The 20,283-nt window shown below is 47.1% G+C and overlaps 1 protein-coding gene across 1 annotated transcript in view; it reads right to left on the minus strand.

Moving 5' to 3' along the window:
- LOC104287780 (vascular endothelial growth factor receptor kdr-like) overlaps nucleotides 1-20,005 on the minus strand; it is a 135,908-nt gene extending 115,903 nt beyond the window's left edge. The window contains exon 1 of the mRNA XM_009886512.1: nucleotides 19,942-20,005. Within this exon, the coding sequence (XP_009884814.1) occupies nucleotides 19,942-20,005 (64 nt within the window). The remainder of the gene's footprint in view (nucleotides 1-19,941) is intronic.
- Nucleotides 20,006-20,283: the final 278 nt, after the last annotated feature.

Below are 20,283 nucleotides of genomic sequence, written 5' to 3' on the forward strand. Positions count from 1 at the left end.
ATCAGCTTGATGCTCTTCTCTCCCTCATCAAGTGATTCACGTTCCCCCCCGCCTTCTGACTTCCCCCAACACTGCAAAAACCCTGCACTTTCGTGAGTCCTTTATGCAAAGTCCAACAGAAAAAGTAATGCAAGTACAAAGCTGAATGTTTTTCTATTTAAAATGCAAACAGGATAAAATCTGCAGCTTTAGCTCTTCTGTTTTCTTAAAAGAGAAGACTGCTCACCCCAATCCTGTGTGGGGTTCAGCCAAAGAGAGAAAGGGGCTTTCAGTTACAAAAGGCCTCGACTGTCTGATTCTTTTTCCAAGTCATGGTGAAGCTCCTCGTGAAGCTCACAGCTATGGGATCCCACCCTCGCCACCCTCTCTGGTCCCACACCAGCCCAGGATGGGCAGTCGGTGTCCCACAGTGCGCAGTGAGAGGCCGTCTGGCTTGGAGAGAAGGCAGGAAACTTCAGGAGTCACCCCAAAATAAACCTGTTCCATCTATCATCTCCCACAGATCTAGGAGGAACACATAAGGTGCTGACAAGCCTCGAGATTTTGGCTGCGTGTAAGGCTTAAATGTATTTTGCTGTGACATGAGCTATTCTTCCCAAAGCAGAGGTCAGCTGGTAGCACCTCTAAACCACGGGAAGTTTATGAGGGCAAAGCTTTGAGCCGGTGCTGTGGGTGGGGGTGAATTTGCACCCCTCGCCCCGTTCACAGGGGTTCACTGTGCACATGTATCCAGCCTGTCTTTCTTCTCATACTGTGCTTTCATCTCTCCCCGTTTATAAGAAACCAGTGACCACCCCACCCTGTCGTACAACAACTGTAGGGCTATTTACCACTTTGAAAGGAAATCCCATGTCACAACCCCTAGGAGCACAAGGAATAATGTCCGGAATTCCTTTATCTGTGACTAGCCCTGGCGCACAGTCTCTTTCCCGTCTCTTAAGTATACACAAATATATTCTTTTCTTTTGTCAAGGCAATGGGCCCAGATTTTAATGATGGTTTATTAAAAAAAAAAAAAAAAAGAAAAAAAAGAAAGGTTTTGGCAAGACTCAAGAACAAACGTTCTCTGACTTTAGGCCCTTTTGTTCTTCAAGCTGAAAAGTTACTATAAAGAATAAGGAAAAATGAATCACTGATCTTTGCCCTCCATAGTAAATTTGACCTCCACTGTTATAATAGTACCTAAAATTGGTGTCCTGGGCTAATCAGGGAAATAATGTGATGAGTCTTTCTCCATGACTTCTCTGCATGATGAGTTTGTTTAAAGTGATCAAAGTGACTCTTTGGGCATTGCAATTTTTGTAACCCTCAGCTCCTAGGCTTCTGGTCATGTCTCCATGTCAGATTTTGCCCAACTGAAGGCTGTGCTTATCCTGTTGGGTTGCAGAGTGGTGGAGTAAGAGGCATTAATGGACACTGTCAATTCTGACGGCAGTGCTGCCTTTGGATGTAAGGATGGAAAGGAGTGAGACGTGGCACGTACTTAAGTGCCCCCACGCACGTGGGTCCAGAGCTGTGGCCGTTCCCTGTGCCCACCAGGCTGTGCAGCACTGTAACGTGTTCTGCCCTCTCTACAAAAAAGATGATTAGGGGCTTACGTCGTCTCTGAGACATCCTCCCAGGGCTGGCAGATACAGGGCATCTCTGTGATGCTTGTGCCCTTCCGTAGTAGGAGCTAGAAGCCTACAGGGTTGCCTGCCGACATGCTGGGCAGCACTGGGTGCCTCTGCGTAGGCAGCAGAATCAGAATCACGACATTTGCCTCCTGCCAGGCCAGCAGAACAATGCAGGGTGCAACCTGGACCATCAGCTCCAGCAGAGAGGGGAGGGAAATCTATAGTAGGAAACGGCTGGGAGCAAGGAAGTTGCAACAGAAATATTGGCACCAGGAGTCTGAGGGAGGTGGGGGAGGCAGGCAGGAGAAGGAATCTTTCCAGGAAAAGAACGTTTGTATCAGATACTTCCAAAAATAAAATATCATCATGGCGGAGAAACGTTCTAAATATTGGCAGTGCTGCCGGCTTGGCCCACCACTCTTTTCGGCACTCTTGCAAAGCATTTTCAAACAAGCGTTTATGGTCCTTCACTTTTGAGTCCTTTCATGCAAAAAGAAAGACACGTGCCAACGGGGGACCACAGAGCAGCCCCGAGTGATTCGTGGCACCCTCTTCTCACTGGGTGGTGATATTAGAACGCTGACAGCCTTGTTGCAGTACAAACAACTCACCAGCTGGAGTTTACCGGCTCTTTTATTTATATTCCTACAGCACACAGGCAATGCCAGATGTGCTGTCCCTGATTCACGTATATTTTGTTTGATGTGTCTCATCAGAATCAACCCTGGGCTAAATCCAGAAACTAAACTGTTTTTAGCAGAGATAAATATTTAGGCAAGTCCGTGTTGGCAAGAACCTGTCCCTCCCTTTGCATCCCCTTTAAAACTGAAATAAAGGTAGCAGCTCAGAGCGTGAGCAGCTCAGAGTGTGATCTTGTCTGCACAGGAGGAACGCTGTGTGCTCTCACTGCTGACTGAGCAACTGCCATTTAAAAAGTCTCCAAAGGAGGGGAGAATTTGGCAAGAGAGGACCTTCCAGGGGCTGAAACCGGAGCGTTTACACAGCATTGTGTCTATGTGCTGGACCACAGCACCAAATTAGCACCTGCTCTTATCTGTGTACTGTCAGGCTCTCTCCTGTCTCTAGGGCAGCACAGACGGTTGTTGATAGTAGCGCTATCATAGACTCTGTCAACAGGGGGGGAATAAATTACGCTGCTTGCCCTGCCTTTTTTTCAGGTGCAGATGTGTGTGTAATAAGCTGATTTCGTATCCTGCTTAGTTATAAGTCTTTATTTTCCTTTGCCCTCTGTGTTCTGGTCCACAGAGCGTGCATGTAACACAAAGGTTTCAGTTGCAGGACAGTGCGTGGATAGGCTGTATGCACAGGGGGGTTCCCTGCTGGTGGCAAGCTCACTTATTTCTCCACTTACCGAGTGACCCACACTACGTGAATGAATCCAGCACATGCCTCTCTGAGCTTTGTTGCAAGCTCTCCTGAGAACGGCCTCTCTTTCCTATGTTGGGATCTTCCACAATTCCCACAGCTCTGGCTTGCCTGTCCTGCCCATGTCACAGGGACAGCCTTGACAAGAAGCTTTTTCAGAGCAGGAAGGACGGTCCGGCCATGCAATGCTCAAGTGAAGGGACTGAAGGAGAAATTCAGGGTGGCTCTGCTCTTGTTCAAGTCCGTGATTTCATTGTGGTACAGCCCACGTGCCAGTTAACCTTTAGTACTATCCTGCTTACAGCAAAAGTACATGATACTCTGAACTCCGAAGGGGAATGACTGGCTGTGTGAATTCAATTCATGCACATCAGAGTGAACCAGTCCCTTCCATTCCCCTGCTCTGTCACTTTGCAGCCAGTGACAGTGATTTAAGGCCACCTTCCTTACAACTGGGCTTTTATTTCACAGCTTTATTTGCTTGACCATAGTTTTCCATCCTGTCCGACGCAATGAAGAGATGAGCCCATATATTACAAATCATCTAGGCTAATGTTGACTGTAATGGATCGCAAATATTCCTACCCCCCACATCAAAAAGACTCATGTCTTCACCGGCATTGTCCCAGAAGGGGAAACCCACTTCTGTACAGACATGTTCTCATCATAAACTTGCTGCATCACACTGACTGTTTCAAAGAGATGAGACTGTTGTGCAACAAAACTAGAAGGCAGTTCTTCGTTTCCCCGACCCATTGTTTCTGACTGCACGCCTCTCTGTTCCGAGAAATGCTGATTTTGGATGCAGGTACTGTGGGGAGTACACAACCTGACAGTGTTGATATCGCTGATAAAGGCAGGCAAGCATCACAAACTTAGCACAAAGCACCCGAAGTCCTGGGTAGAGGGGTTCAGGAATACCTCCCTATTTTGTATACTGCCCGATATCTGCTTTTGAACGAGGTCAGACGAGATTGTTATTCCCATCCAAGCGTTGCTGTGTTGAAATGTGGAATTTTTCAGGAATTTTTCATTAACGTTGGCTCTGGCAGATAAAATATTGGCCATGCCAAAGACAACATGCTTGGGAATATGTTGCTTTTGAGCACAAAGATACCGTACCCTTAGCACTGCAGTTCACGCAGCAAATGGATTGCCTCAGCTGACAAATAGAATAATAGCCATGAAAACTGATAATGCCCACGTATTTTGTTTTACCTATATATTTTCATCATAATTAAAACGCCAGGATAACATACCCCAGTGAAAGCTCATTTATGCTGTTCCCTTTTAAGTGGGAGAAACTGCTTGGTCAGAGATTAAGGAATTGTAGCTCTAGTTTAGCCTGAAGGTAAAGAGGTACCTGGAGGTAAGGAGGTACCTCTTCAATAATTTGATCTGGTTTAGATGGCTTAACTACACATGAAAAGAGCCAGATTATTGGTCATGTATATCCAAAGCAGTGGCTGAATGAGTGCAAAGCGTTTAGTAGCCTTTCTGAGCTGGCTTCACCTATGTACTTTGTTCCAAGGTAAGTGAGGAATTCATAGCAATCATCATCTATAAACCCAACCTGTCCCTGGTCTTTCTGCGCCGAGAGGTGTCTGTGACAGTCATTCTGTGAGGTAGAATTCTCCCTCACCAGCTAGGCATGGCCAGCACACCTTCATACCTCCCTCACCCTCCACAAACCACTACGCAGATCTTCAGCGAGACATTTTGCCTGCTGGGGCATCTTTCTGCACCATAAGCTTCTGTCTCCACTGCCTCCTGCTCAGTTCATTCCCAGCGACTTGCAGTCCCCTTCTTGCTTTGGCATCCCCTCCGCAGCCCCGCTCCCACTCAGGCAGTGCACTTCTCTCTCCTAACCCGAATCCCAACCCTGACCCTAATCCTAACCCTACGCAGTGCCCAGCTCCAACACCGACCCTGCCTGGGCTCCTTTGGTCCTGTTGGCCTCTGTCCTACCAAGATGCCCCAGCAGAGATGTCTTTGTACCTGCTGGAAACAGAAATGCGTACTTAAAGTAGATACTTCAAGATCTGCCTGGCCAGCTGCTTGGGAGAATCAAAATGCTTCCCACAGAGAACAATGTCTCTTTTTGTCCTTCTTCCCACCCTTCCTCAAGACAAAATCTGAGCAAATATTAAAATAAGCGTTAGAAGTTTTGGTCTCCAGGTATGAGAAAAGAAGATGCATGCAATGGGTTGTCTTGTCTGTGTGTGTGTGTACCATTCCCCTTTTGTTTTCTGCGTGGCTGTGCCCGTCCTCGAAGGGCCTTTGGGGGTGAAGGTCCGATATACTGTGCCCAAAGATGAGAAAATCTTTTGTGGAAACTGACAGTTCAGCCTTAGCTATAGGTTTGGGTAGGTGCAGACGTCATAGCAAAGCAGCCATGGCTGAGAAATGACAGTGCCAAAATGGCAATAATAATAATAATAATAATAATAATAATAATCATCATCATCATCATCATCATAACAGTCTGCATTTCTAAGATCAGTTGCGAGGTGGCTCACAAAGGGATTTAACCTCGCAGCGTGTTTGTGAGGTTGGTAAGTAATTGCTATTACATACTGCTGGAAACTGAAGACAGATAAGATAAGTATCTTTCTTCAGGTGGTACAGGGAGCCTGCAGCACCGCAGGAACTGGAGCGCGAGTAAATTGGCTCCATGTTCTATGCTGAGGTGCAGGATCACCCAGCGAAAGGATCTCTTCGGTTTCTACCGGAGCTGGAAGGAGCTGGCACTGGCGGATGGCTGGTGTGGCCGGCAGTGGCCTCTCCTCTGATGGTGGCCAGTGGGGCAGGCACAGGGCGCCAGGAGGAAATCGGGTGCACCAGGGCATTTTGAACCCTTGCGCCATGCTGCTCAACTGCAGCTCGGTCCTCCTCCCAAAAAGCATGCAAGTTCCAAAACAAGTGAGCTCCTAGCGAGGGGGATTTCTCCTTTCGCTTCTCAACTTTGATAAATTCAATATTCCCTTGTGCGGTCTGATACCTACAATCACCTCAGTTCTACTGGGGTGAAAGCAGCAAGAAAATAAATGGGCTGTAAGGATATGAGGGCTACCTTCCTCCAAGGAGGAGGGGAAACTCCCCCCGAACAGCAGCCCAAACACTCAGTCGCGCTCCAGGCTCATTAACCAGCTCTCCAAGAAGTACCTCCAACATAGATGTGCACAGGGGAGACGAGAACAAACTCTCAATCTGGAATCCTTTAACTGTAACAGACACTCAGCAGGGGAATCCATTAGACAGGAGCTGAAAATTAGCTTTGCAAATTTCTCTGTGCCAGAAGACACGGGCAGCATGAAAACTAAGAGGCTTTTTGGAATATAGTTGCAATTGGAGTGCCGCTGCATTCATTTGCACCTGTGTGTGTGTGTGTGCACGCCTGTGTGTGTGTTTGTGCTTTATTATTCCTCCGAGGAAGCGAGCAACCGACCGCGTATGTGAGGGCCAAGAGGCTGAGCAAGGTGCCGCGTTAAAAGAAATTCCGGAAAAGCTGTAGCCTTGTGGGCCCTGTGCACCGCTGCCACGCGCCTGGTGGCACCCAGGACGTGTCCGGGCTCTGCAGGCCGGTGTTGGCAGGCAGTGGTGCGATGGACACACCTTTTGGATGGGACAGGCAGCATTTCAGATGCAGGCGTCACACTCTTCAGGCTGCGCAGAGCTGTTTGCAGAAGGCAGGGTAACAATGACTGATTTAGTCTCTAATCTTTTTCATCTGCTTGGCTCTGTTCCCATGCAAAGTAAGTGCGAGCATGACATGTCGGTGCGAAGGAGCAACAGCCAAACCCAAGTTCTATAGGAGTCCATCTGGAGGACAGGAGGGAGATTCGTCTCTGACAGTTCAGGCCGAGCCTATCGTGCTATCCCAGCCCTAATCCCTACAACCTTAAATGCCTCAATATTTTTGTAGCTTCAAATGGCTTTTTCTCTGGTGATGGAAGTGAAAGATGAAGTAAATCTCCTGCAGTTCCTGAGCTGCTTTTTCTCTTCAAAACATTTATTGCCCCATCCCTCCAGGGAGGAAGGGAAGTGTTAATCTCCCTGATTTACAGAAGAAAAGCAGAGGCACAAAAGCAGAAAAGGTACCTGTGCTGCAGAGAGGAATGCAATGCCCAAGTCCCCAAAGCGCTGGAGGACTGAGTGGTGCGGACAAGCCGAAGAGCGCAGTTCATGCAGCAACTGAGCTGTGGTCCTGAGCAAAGTGTCCACACTAATGAGTACAGTGAACACAGCTGTAATTGCACCAGCCATTTCCCATCCAGAGATTTTGGGTGTTCCTCTATCACACCCCGCTACAGCCCCTGTTCTTGAGTTAGTGCTACCAAAGCCATCGCAGATGTGCCCCAAGTGAACTCCCCTAAGGTGTTTGTCAGGGGACAGGGCACCGACGTTGAGTTACTTAAACATCATGGCTTGTGTTCAACCCACCTGACACCCTTGTTGGTTGGAGCGTGGCATCTGGCCAGCGGTGCCCCAGCATCTAACCCCAGTTCAGCTGAAACCCGGCAGACCTGGCCTGGTCTCCTCTGCTCCTGGTCCTCCCACTCACCCCAAAAGCATCCCTCAGTGTACCACCACGTCTGCTGAAGCATTTCCACTTCAGGCCTCTGCTGCAGAGAGGCTGCTTGATGAGCCGTATGTCTAACAAGACAGCAGTTCAAGGCAGAGGAAGACATCAAACCAAATTATGCCTGAATTCGTGTTCCTAAGAATGTAAAGGAAATGCAGCCAAAAAGAACCATACAACCACAGAAAGTTAATGTATGCTCGTTTGTATATCAGACCATTGTCCGGGGGAACTCTCAGTTTCCTCTCAGGCTCTATAATGAATAGACCTATAAGAAAATGTTATGGTGGCAGAGATTTCTCTTTTCCTACTATTTAACTTAGAACAATATAGAATCAAAACAAAAAGGCAGCCTTTCAAAGGCTAGCAGTACAATACACACTAAAGGACATCACTTCGACCATTAAATATAAGAGCACAAGAGAGACCTTTGCCCTACGTATGCTGAGAATTCCTCTCAATTCCTTTATCCTATACACTGCACAAAGATCAGCGTAGGAGATACCCGCCTTACATCCCACCACGCCCAAGTGTCACTACTTTGCTTTCACTACCAGCAGATGTCAAGACCAGAACTGAGATAAGCAGAAAGATTTTAAAACCAGAAAGGCGGCTAAAGGAATTAGGCTGTTCTGGGCTCTCCTGATGATGCTCTTTAACCCCTTTTACTGTCTCTTTTTAAGTCTCATTAGCCCAGATCTAAATTTAGGGAGACTGCATATGGTGACACCAGACAAGACCTGATATGTTGGTCAGTCTGGGCATTAAAGAATCAGCAGCCCAAAGCAATGGCTCTGCAAAGCATTCGCTAACTGATTCATCAAGGTTCATCCTGAACCATAATGGTGATGACTTTAATGATGTCCGTATTAATTATCATTGCTGCTCCAAGGATGCAAAAAAAATGCGTAGAATGAGTTTAACCTCTATATCAGAACCTGTAATAGCAATCCCAGAGTCATAGAATAAAGCCTTCAGTATTTCCCTCATGCAGATCCTCCAGCACTGGACTCTGGATTAAAGATCACACTTGGCCTTTTGTTCAGGAAAGGGTTTGTTCATCGATAAGGTGATTTCCACCTTATCAATTATAAAGTGTGGTCATACCAGGTGTGACCCAGGGAAGTAGAAGAAGCCACCTGAGGAGAAGGGGTATTGACAACACCATCTGTGTGTGTGTGCTCATCCCTCTATCCCCTCTCTGCACAAGGAGAAAATCTTTAGGGGCTTTTTTTTTTTTTTATGTAGCAAACCAGCCCCTAAAAAATTGGTGCTGGAAAAAATTGCCCAGGGAAGCTGTGGCTGCCCCATCACTGGAGGTGTTCAAGGCCAGATTGGACGGGGCTTGGAGCAACCCGGGCTGGGGGGAGGTGTCCCTGCCCAGGGCAGGGGGTGGGACTGGATGGTCTTCAAAGTCCCTTCCAACTTCAATGATGATTCTATGATTCTGCAGCACCGCACAGGCAGTGTGAGCTACCCAAGGCACTTGCAGACCCAGGGCTGACTAGTTGCATTTCCAAATGGCTCTGATTTATGCTGGTAAGAGTCTCACGCTCTCAGCTTTGTGTCTCATATTTCTGGCCAAACTGATTCTACCCGATCATTTATCTTACAATGATTATTCCTGTTTTCCCCAGCAATAGCTGCCTGTTTCTGAAAGCCACCTGTGTCTTTTTAATGTAAACTGTCTCGAAAACAAGATCAGTTAACTCAGGAAGATGTTGAGACCAAAATTTTTAGGTCAATTGGTCAGACAGCGGGACGTCCCGGGAACAGGTAGACAGAAAGGCGGAATGTCAAAGTTGTGTTACTCACTGCCAGACACAAATCCATGGAGCATTTAAAGGTCTATATTAACATTTAAAAGTACAGTGATACTGTGGTATTGTACAGTGGAAGAGCAAATGGCCTTGAACGGCAGCTATGCAAACTCTACTCCATGGAAATCAAAACTAGCTCAGTTTTAGCTTTTCCATTAATCCCACTTTGAGCACAGAATTTTCAGCTTTACTGCCCTGATTTCCTCCAAAGTGCAGGCCAGGTTTGGCAAATGAAAACTGAGATTTATACCCAGACAGAGCTGTCTCCTTTCCTCTTCTTTTGTCCTTCTGCCAGAAATTCTCCAGAAGGCTGAAGATACCGTCATGAAGAATGTTAAACCAAATTGCGCACGTATTCTTGGGAAGGGAAAAGGAGAGCCTTTCTCTTGAGAGCATTAGTCTGCGCTTGTAGACTTGTGGGATGTCGTAGTGCCTGTTTGTGGCTGCCTGCCCTGGATGATATTGTATACCAGCTCTGACATGCAGTACATGAGGAAAAGGTTCGTAATTTAATGTTAATAACAACGATAGCTGTGCACAAAATTCAGTAGAGATAAACTTCAGTAACCAGAAGAAGTCACACTACTTCGTGATTTATTAAATTAAACTAATAGTGGCATTTCTCCATGTAGGTTTGAACATTACTACTCAAATGCAAAGTAAACAGCAATTAAAAAGTCAAAGTACGTGGCTAATTTATACCAAATATTTTTATCCTTGGTATAAAGATTGCAGTCCAATTAATATATTGTGAACCCCCAAATTTCTTTTAGGGGGGTCTTTCTACCTCCTTTTTCTAGTCTAACAATGCTCTTCTGATAGAAGCCGTAGCATATAAGCAACCAGATCTACTGGTCTTTCTGTTTGAAAAGTCTATAGATCAGAATAGTCCCGTGTCTCCATAATACCGAGAAGAAGAAATCAGCCTGGTATACATCCTCCTTCAAATGTAATAACAGAATTTCCTGGTGGGGATTGCAGTGTACAATACTGTCTGAAGCCAGATGGGGGGAACCTTTGAGGTACCCTGCTCAGCAGCCTGCTGCCTTCCTGAATCCACCTTGCCCAAACAGTTCCTTCATCCCAGGACTCGTGCCATACTGGGTCTTTGTTTTGACCTGCACTTCTCTTTCTTTAGGGCATGGTGATACTGCCCAAACTGACCCAGAGAATGAAGCTACTCATGTTTATTCGACGTGGTGGGAAAGCCATGAGAAAACAGCCCAAATGCAAGCACAGCCTAGAAACCCCGGAGCAATTCCAAACCTATAAATACATCACGCCAAAGACTTGGTTTATCTCCTTTCTGGACGAAGTCAGAACCTGATATATCAGTGGATTAAGTAATAAAACTGTTAACGGGATCATTAGCAGCTTCACGGTAACAACTGGGCCTTACTTTCCCAGAGACCCACGGAGTCATTGTATTTGGAAAAGTCATCACTGAGTGGGATGATGAGCTGTGAGAAACACACGGCTCTTTCAGAGTGAGATGGGCCAACTCCATTGAGATCACAGCCAGAGGAGGCTCTGCCCCAGGGAATCCCTCCCCATCGTATTCTCCACTCCGTTCATGCTGACATAGGATTCCGGGGATTAATTACTCTCTCTGGTAATTCCTATTGGGCCAAACCCTGTTCTCTTGCTTTAGCTGTTGCGCGTCCTTACTCAATACAACATTTGCCAAGACTGAAGGAAAGTTGTTTTAAGCATGAGAGCCTCCAGGAGGCTTAGCAGAATGGGGTCTTCAAAGCCAAAATAAATGTGAAGCGAGAGCGTATGCCGGAGCGTTGGGGAATAGCAGCAGGGGTCGTTGGGCACAACTGGGTGTTGCTGCCGTCTCGGTGCGGGGGCCGCACGCTGGCTTCCCTTCGTCGTAGGAAAGCAAGCAGGTTACTTAACTTTCTCACAGGGAATTTTCACACCCAAACCAAATCGGGATTTTCCAGCAAGATCAGTAAAATCTCTACCTTTATAAAGCATGCAGTGAGAGAGCGGCTTTCAGCCAGTTCTTTTCTCGCTCAGATTCTACCAACAAATGTATAAACAACCGTAATAAAATAAATGTTCTCGGTCACACAAAGGCAAATTCAAAGACAGGGTATTGTCTTCAGCCAAGCTACAACTTTAAACCTATGTAACTGAGAGCGAAGCTTGTCCCAAGTGCATGAACGTGAAATGAGAATAATCCAGACATCATCCATTTGTAGAGAAAAAAAATGCGGCAGGCCAAAAGGTTAGCCAATTCTCTCTGCTTCACACCATGTAATAGCTTAAATTGTGTTTAAAAGGTTCTCAGGGTGACATCATTGTTTAGATTCACTTGAATCATCCTTTAATTGTAACAGTACAAAACCCTTTTAACTAGCCAATTTTGCTGTTTAGCTCTGTCCTGCTGCGTCATGCAGCCCGAGCTGATACAACTTCCTCCACTCCCGCACATCCAGACCCAGAGCTGGGAAAAGCATTTCCCCCCACACCTGGGCGCTGCATTATTACTTCTTCTGATATTCCTCGTGGGTTAAGGAGCAAAGCAGTACCTGTGCTTTGAAGCAGTGGATGCTCCTGAAGTCCCTTCCCTTATCTTTGCAAATTGGAAGCGACAGTATTAATGCAGGAGCGGGTCGGCAGTGAATGGAGCGGGTGCCCTTCCCGAAGTGGAGGGGGGGGACGTACCTAGTGACCCAGTGCTGGACAACACGGCACCTGTGGGATTTATTTTTCTGCAAGTAAAGACAGAGACCTTGAGGTTTGCAACTGATAATCCACAGTGCTTTACTTCCCTCCTTTCAAACAGAGTTGCATGCGCCTTCCTGTTAAGGGCTCTGGGCAATCTCTTCCAACAGCCGTTTCCTGTATGAAGGCGTATTGTAATTAGCATTGCCCACAAGAAGGGCTTCCAAAAGCTACTGTGTGGGCATGTGTTACGGCCCCTCGGGGAGCCGGCTTCAGGCAGCTGGAAGAACAAGTGAAGAAGCAGAGGGGAAAAACACATTTTATAACTCCTGGAGGAAACGCTGTCGTAGGCATCTGCCTATTAAAGGTCTGAAACGCCGACCCATGAGCAACCCAACCCAAAAGCTGGGGAAGTCCGGGCTCAATATCAGCTTTCAGGGACAATCCCTCTGGCTACAAAGGGCCAAAGTGAGCTCTTTCCAGTAGCTGTGAGGCGATCGAGGGTGAGAACTGGGATTCTGGAAGGCCCCACACTCCCATCGCCCGCTGTAGGCTTCTAGGGACGGGCAGGAAATTGCTTTAACTCCTAAGTTATTGTATTCAGCACTGATTTCAGTTAATGAGCTATGAGTTAATGGCAAACAGGATGAATGCCTTACAGAATAGCTGCTACCGTGTATTTGTGTGGAGTATCCCCGTGCGCAGTCCCATTTTACTCACAGCTATGGAGGAACAGGCAAAGTAGCCCCATGGCGGTTGGTGCTTTTCCTGCAAACTGACCTTAGTGTATCTGCAAGGAAGGATCGAAGGTGTGCGAGTCCTGAGCTGCGGGCTCTAAGGAAGCAAACATTTTGGCTGAGGTGTTTTAGATTCATGGCGATTTTGTAAAAAATGCAACAGGTAATGACTAGGTCAAGCTTCCTTGACCCTCAAATCAAGAACAATCCCAGCAGGGCTGAAAACTCCCCTCTCTACTTCCTTGGCAATCATGTTCCCACAGTTCAGAAAAACACAGGAAGATCTAAGGAAACCTATGTGGAAATGCAGAAGACAAAGGCAAGTGATCTGAAAATAGAAGGCCGGTCCCTATATTTCCTTTACATTCTGGGCCTGAGTTTAGTTTTTGGCTGAATTTTGAAATCTTGGGGACCATATGCTTTTGCCATTCCCTGCAGGGCACAGAGGAAAACTGGCTTGTTCAGCCTTTTATCGTTCGAAGGGTTAGACGAGGTTCTTTCCTTCTTGCTCAGTAATTTCAAGGACTCAGTGCTAAAAGCTTTACTGTTTAGAGCCGCAACAAAAGCCCTGAACCCTGACTGCACACACACCGCGCGCGAGCTGTCACCTCTTCTGCATTGAGGCGGGAGGCTTGCAAAAATCCCTTCTTGTAAAATTCGGTACTGCAGGAACACGTAATGCATCTGTTTGCAGAAAACAAGAGATTCAGCTGCAGGTCCCAGGCAATCCCGCTTTGGCTCGCCAAAACCTCTGCAGCAGGCTCAGTTTTAAAGGCAAAATTCATTTTGGTACAGGGGAGAGAGACTGTGCAGACTCCTGTTATGGAAAGGCTGAGAAATCCCTCTTGGCTTTTTCTAATGTAAAAATTCAAGGAATCCTGAGCCCTGAGGGGAGTTTAGGAGACATCCAGGAAAGAGGGGGAGAGCAGGAGAGGGATGGAGGATGTAGCGAGGACAAAAAGTATGCGCTGTAAAGGCAGACTAATCCAAGGACTTGGAGATGAGGGTATTGCACTGCCTCAAGAGCAGTCACAGACTTATTCACCATCCATCAGCGTGCACAGCTGTATTACACAGTTAGTAGCAGCCTAATAGAAGAGTTAACAACATTTGCACAGGGCAGTAGCTCAGCTGCCCTTAGTATGTGAATTCACTGCTTATGTTTCCGAAGCCTTTGAAAGCACAGAGCTGAGACAGCCACTCGGATATATAGAGTGCAATGCCAGCGACGGCTGCGTGAGCTGCAAGCCCTCTCTCCGCTACGGCAAAGAAAAGCGCCATCGCACCAGATTCAGCCCTGTGAAGCGGGGCCTGAACTTGATCCAAGAGATTCTTTCCTGTTTTGTATTCTAGTTATTGGCCAATGCAGGAGATATACAGGAGTACAGCGGGGCCAGAGGAGACCACGAAGATGCTGGGAGGGCTGGAGCCCCTCTGCTGGGAGGACAGGCTGGGAGAGTTGGGGGGGTTCAGTCTGGAGAAGAGAAGGCTCTGGGGAGATGTTATAGGCCCTTCCAGTCCCTAAAGGGGGCCTACAAGAAAGCTGGAGAGGGTCTTTTTACAAGGGCATGTAGTGATAGGATGAGAGGGAATGGCTTCAAACTGGAAAAAGGGAGATTTAGATGAGATACGAGGAAGAAATGTTTCCCTGTGAGGGCGGTGAGCCCCTGGGGCAGGTTGCCCCGAGAAGCTGTGGCTGCCCCATCCCTGGAGGTGTTCAAGGCCAGGTTGGACGGGGCTTGGAGAAACCTGGGCTGGTGGGAGGTGTCCCTGCCCAGGGCAGGGGGGTTGGAATGCGATGACCTTTACGGTCCCTTCCAACCTAAACCATTCTGTAACTCTATGATCATATGATCAGCTTGTAAAAGCAGTCACAAGGTTTGCCTAGTTCAGTTCTGAGTTTATGTGAATGCCTGGTCTCAGGTGAGCTGGGGTTCCCCACACAAGTGTGTTCAGCACTTGGGCAGCGAGGAATTTGCAGAAGATGGGCAACCATCAGTTTTGCTCATCAAGGCCTCCTGAGCTCAGACTCCCGACCTTCTCTGAACCTTCCTCCTTCCCCACTTGAGGACGCGGCTCGTGGACAAGTCTCTAAGGTCACACCTCTCATACAGAAAACCTTGCTTCATGTGATTTGTTCTAAATTTGCCTGGCTTCTGATGATTGCAAGCTCTCTGCTGCTAAAGTTCTGCTCCCTGGGGCAAGCTTCAAGCATGCGCTTATATTAAATGCCATTTCCAGATAATAACCTTGGCTGGTTGATTTTGGCAGCTTCTACTATTTTCTCTGTGGCCTTAAAAAAGAAAAATTAAAGAAGTGCCTAACTTGGTGAGGAGATCAGTTCCCTGTTACACACATTTTATACCAGCTTATTTAGGTAGCCAATCTCTTTTTTTTTTTTTTTTTGGTTGCTGTGACTGAGTACAGATAGATACTGTGTCTGAAGGTGAGGACTGGAGAAACAGAAATGTCTTGATCGGCACAGAGAAGCCTTCATGTCCTGTCAGTCATCTGAGCTCTGAAGGAAAACACTAGGGACATGTCTATTTTGTTCCTAGCTGTTGTTTAGATATTCCAAACATCTTCTCATTACTTCCACTTGTGATTCCCATTCCGGTGACGTGAGGCTGGTTTAGAGAAAAAGGGCACGGCGGAGCAAGGCTGATCGGAGGAACTATCACACTAAGCCAAGCTGGGTCGGGCTAAGCCTCAGTGTTCTCCTCATGCTCACTTTGAAAGTCAAATGCCTCCTGGAAACTTCCTGTGTCGTTTGACAAAAAGCAGGTTGCTGGTGCTGCCCCCCAAACTGTTTTGCAATGTAAACTGAAAGCAGCTTCTTTATTCATCCCGTCCTTTGCTGAGGATGAAGTGACCCCCGCTGCATATGCTTTGCAAATGTCTTCAGAAGCCAAAGATGAGAGTCATCTCTGAATGTATATGGCACAGGGCAGGTTTTTACCCTCCTTCAAACTGCACTGGCAAGTTGGAAGGCAAACTTAGGAAAAACACAGATCACCTCCCACTGACTGTACCTACGAACCCTCCTGTGGTGGCTGGAAACCTTTTGCCTTTGTGCATAAACCTACTGGCAACATAAATATTGTATATGCAGCCCAACTTGATATGTTGCTTCAAACTGAAGTAGATTGAGCTGTTGCTTTGTACAAATACTTCATCCTAAAATGAACAATTCAGAGAACGTATGAAAGGACAGAGATAACTCAAATGTACCTTGTTGCAATCATTTAGATTGATGGGTATTAGCAGACCAGTGGGGAACTGTGCGCAGATAAATATTTTTTTACAATTTTTAAAGAAAATATTGTAAGTTCTTACAACAGAAACCTTCAACAAACAATCTGGTTTGTATTCTCAGTATTCTTTTGGGTATGATGCTGTTTTTTAGAAATTCAGGGAGTATTCAAGAAATACTTTGCATTTTTTTCCTTGCCTGAAATGGCTGAATTAGTGTAAAGAGATTTCCAGTTGGTTTTGAATGTGGCAGCTTCAGGCAGGAGGCTCATATATCACAATCTTAAAAAAAAGCCTTCTCTGCTTTTTATAACATTTTCCCACAGTAAAGCAAATGTTTAGGAATAACACCAATTAAGAGCGACATTTTTGGTTTACTAGAGCCGATCAACAGCCCGTGTTGTCAGCTCTCCAATCCTCGACTTTCCAGCCCTGAGTGCCTCAGAGAAGGGCAAGAGCAAACCCTTCGTGCCTGGGACTGCGACAGCGCGGCGCTGAGCCCGCGGGCTGCCCTGCTCTGCGCAGAGAGCATCCTAGCCGGCGAACCTGCAGGAGTCGGAGCTCCTGAAGCTTTTGGCTTAGCTACTCGTACGCGGTATAGTTGAAATGTGTATGTTAGCAAAGCTAAATTGCCCATCCTCGGATATTTTCTTCGTAGAAGAGGTTGCAAAATGAAACAAAAAAACCTATTCAATTTCAAACTTGCTTTCATTGCAAAGGGATCAGGCAGGACACCTCATTTTTATTCTTGAATCTTGTCAGTTTGCTGGTAGTAAATCACTGAAATTACTGAGTTTATTCCAATACCTGAAAAGCTATTTGGGTTGCTCGTATATTAAAAACTTTTTGATCATAATGTCAGGGGGTAAAACATACTAAATTTTTCGTGCAAGATATAAGGTGTTGCTAGTGTCAAAAATTCTTTGCAGATTGTTTTTTAAAGGGCTGTTTTTTAACCAACCCACGCCATACCTAAAACGTGTGCCAGCTGTTGGCATCTGCGCAGTAATTACCACATCAAAAGTTTTCAGCAGAAAGACCCTAACTAGTACTCTAAGGGCTTCAGCATAAGCTGCGTAATTAGCAAAAAGAAGCTGGAAATTTAACGATACTTGTAGAACCGTCTTAGGAAATTTAAAGAGGCATAAAATATTTTGAAGCTGTGTCCTGTAATAAGGCAGGAAATTATTGGGATGATGTTTGCATGGTCTCTTCCCTCTCCTAAACACCCCCAAGGACTGAAAGCACCAGAGAAGTTAGGAGTTCCCTAAAGGGGACCATCCTTTGAGCTGGATGAATTTAATGGCTGTGATTAACTTCTGTCCTCTGGCGTGCGCGGCACACCTCGGCCACCTTGGCCAGCTGCTGAGCAGCATGCAGGAGGTAATGACACAGCGGTTGCAATCCGCTGCTACAGAAGGAGAGGTCACTCGGAGTCCTTTGGTAGGGTTTGGTAAGAGCTGAGAGGGCGTCCTTGCACTTGAGCACCTGGGAAGTCCTGACCTGGGAGGTATCCCTCAGCCGCGCAACAGCACTGCCTTCGCTCAGCACCTCAGGTACTGGATGTCTTTCACAGTCGTAAAATATATCTGCATTGCAGATGAAATTGTTTGGATTTGAATCAGAGTCAGCCTCTTCAGCGCAACTCTGCCCAATTGTCACAGAATCACAGACTGGTGAGGGTCGGAAGGGCCCTCTGGAGATCGTCCAGTCCAACCCCCTGCCAGAGTAGGGGCACCCAGAGCAGGTTGCACAGGACGGTGTCCAGGTGGGTCTTGAATGTCTCCGGAGAAGGAGAGTCCACAGCCTCTCTGGGCAGCCTGTGCCACTGCTCTGCCGCCCTCAAAGGAAAGAAGTTTTTTGACCACAAAGATCCCAGAGAAGGTTTAACCTACAGCCTGCAGAATAGACCTGTGCCTCTAGTGCCTTGGGGTCAAACAAAGTTTCATTGAATTCATTGCTGGAGATGAACTTTGAGGGAAAGGTGACTGAGGAGTTAATACCTCAATAACATCAGTGCTATCCAGAATCCTCCGACTTCCTGGCCCTGTTTTGGTTTGGCTTCCAGCCTAATTAGGGCACACAGAGGCTGTGCTAACATATTATCTTTTCCCAATGACGGACAAAGGTCTGACATCCATAATGCTGCTTCCAAATACCAGCCTTCCCCTACAGGGACAGCTAGCGATGAGCCTGCCTTCCTTCCTTTGCTGCGGGGTGCAGGCATTGCCTTCTCTCTGCCTTCTCCGTGCCTGGCACTGATGGGAAAGTGAATCTGGACCAAATTTCAAAGTTATTAGGACCAAAATTATTAGGCAAGTAACCTGGCAAGAAAGTCAAGCCCTGAAATGTGGGTAGCATCTCTAGCCAGGCTTTTCACCCGCCTCCTCAGGAACAATTGCACTGGGCTCCACTTCATCCTAGAGCCTGAGGAACACTTGTGGCAAGACACACTTTCTCCCTTCTGCCAAAGACTTGTTATTATCTCTCTGTGATCCATCAAAGTCTGTGGTTATTTATGCCTTTGTGGAAATCACACTGACTTTCTGGTAATATGCCTTCTAGGGGCAACTTTTCCAGACTATTCAGATGTTAAAACTAACATAGCACGCAGCTGGCTGCTCGCGCACGTGTCAGCCAGATGGAGCGCATCACGGGAATTCTCCGAGGGCTGCACGACCTTCCTATGCCGCCCCAGGTGCAACTCAAGGTGTAGGTACTGGTGTCCAGTGTGGTGCAGGACTGCCTTCTCCGGGGTTAGGTGGGACACTGCTACCGCGGGTCACTAGGGTTTCTGTGGTGGAGGGAGGGGGACCTTTTTACCTGTTAGGTTTGCTGCTTCAGTTTTTTTTGGAAAAGCTGGACAAGCCCTTTGGAGCAAAATCTCAGGCTTAACTATTTCAGCTTGGAGAAGAGAAGGCTCTGGGGAGACCTTATTGCAGCCTCCCAGTACCTAAAGGGGGCTTAGAAGGGCTTCTTGCGGTAGGACAAGAGGTAACAGCTTTAAACTAAAAGAGGGTAACTAGGTATAAGTGAGACATTTTTTATGCTGAGGGCAGTGAAACACTGGCCCAGGTTGTCCAGAGAGATGGTGGATGCCCCATCCCTGGAAACATTCCAGGTCAGGTTGGACGGGGCTCTGAGCAACCTGATCTGGTTGTAGATGTCCCTGCTCATTGCAGGGGGTTGGACTAGGTGGCCTTTAAAGGTCCCTTCCCACCCAAACCGGTCTATGATTCTATGGTTTTGTTTATTCTGTAGGTAACTGTGGGGAAGGTACTGCCGGGGACCATGAAATGCACTGGGGCTGGTGATTGCCAATCAGTTCCTTTCTGCAGAAGGAATACATTAAATCACTGAATGAATCCAAGAAAATCAAGGACAGTGATGGTTCACAGTGTTGCCAGAAGCTATCCTCTAGATATTAAAACTACAAAAAGATTATGATATGCTAAAGAAGCAACAGTCTTGTGCTGTGAAATACATTCACTATCAAAAAAAAAAAATTAAAAAATCATCATTACTGTCAGAAGGAATTCCCCAGTAAATAACAGCCCGGCTCCTTTACACGATTTGCAGTGTCATGACTGAATGGCGCGGTAATCCGGCGAAATCCTTATGCTTAACGAGATAATGAAAAGGCATACGGCAGGCGGAAAAGCTCTTCTAAATCTCATTAACCTGCCTCTTGGCTTTTCTGATAGCGGCGAAAATCAGGTGTAACTCCGGGGGTAGAAGCACATTGCACCCCACCGGACCGCTCAGCTTTCCACACCCCCCCCTGCCACTGACCCGAGCGGCCCCCCCACATCTCCCGTGGGAGCACCGGGAAGGGGGGGAGAAGGAGAAACCCCCGTGGGAGCGTGTCTTACCGTGCATCAGGAGCAGCCCCTGAAGGGCATAGACGGCCAGGGCAGCGCTCGCCCTGGGGACCATCGCCGGCGCCTTGGGCAGGGTGGGGGGTGACAGCTATATCCCTTGTGAGGCGCAAGGAGGAGAGAGGTCCGCAAACGGGGACAAGTTTTCTTTCCAGCAAGAAGTTTCTGAAAGCCTGCGGGCTGGAGCGGGAAGGGAGGGGAAGAACAAGGCGTGCAGAAGTTCCCACTTGTTGATTCCAGTTAAATTGTTCTTTCCATTCACTGCTTCATCCTTGGGCTGCAGATTTTGTTTTCCTTCCTTTCTTCTTGAGGTGCTTTTTGTCGTTCCTTCCACTA

This window comes from Charadrius vociferus, unplaced genomic scaffold, assembly GCF_000708025.1.
Source record: "Charadrius vociferus isolate BGI_N301 unplaced genomic scaffold, ASM70802v2 scaffold506, whole genome shotgun sequence".
Taxonomy (NCBI): domain Eukaryota; kingdom Metazoa; phylum Chordata; class Aves; order Charadriiformes; family Charadriidae; genus Charadrius; species Charadrius vociferus.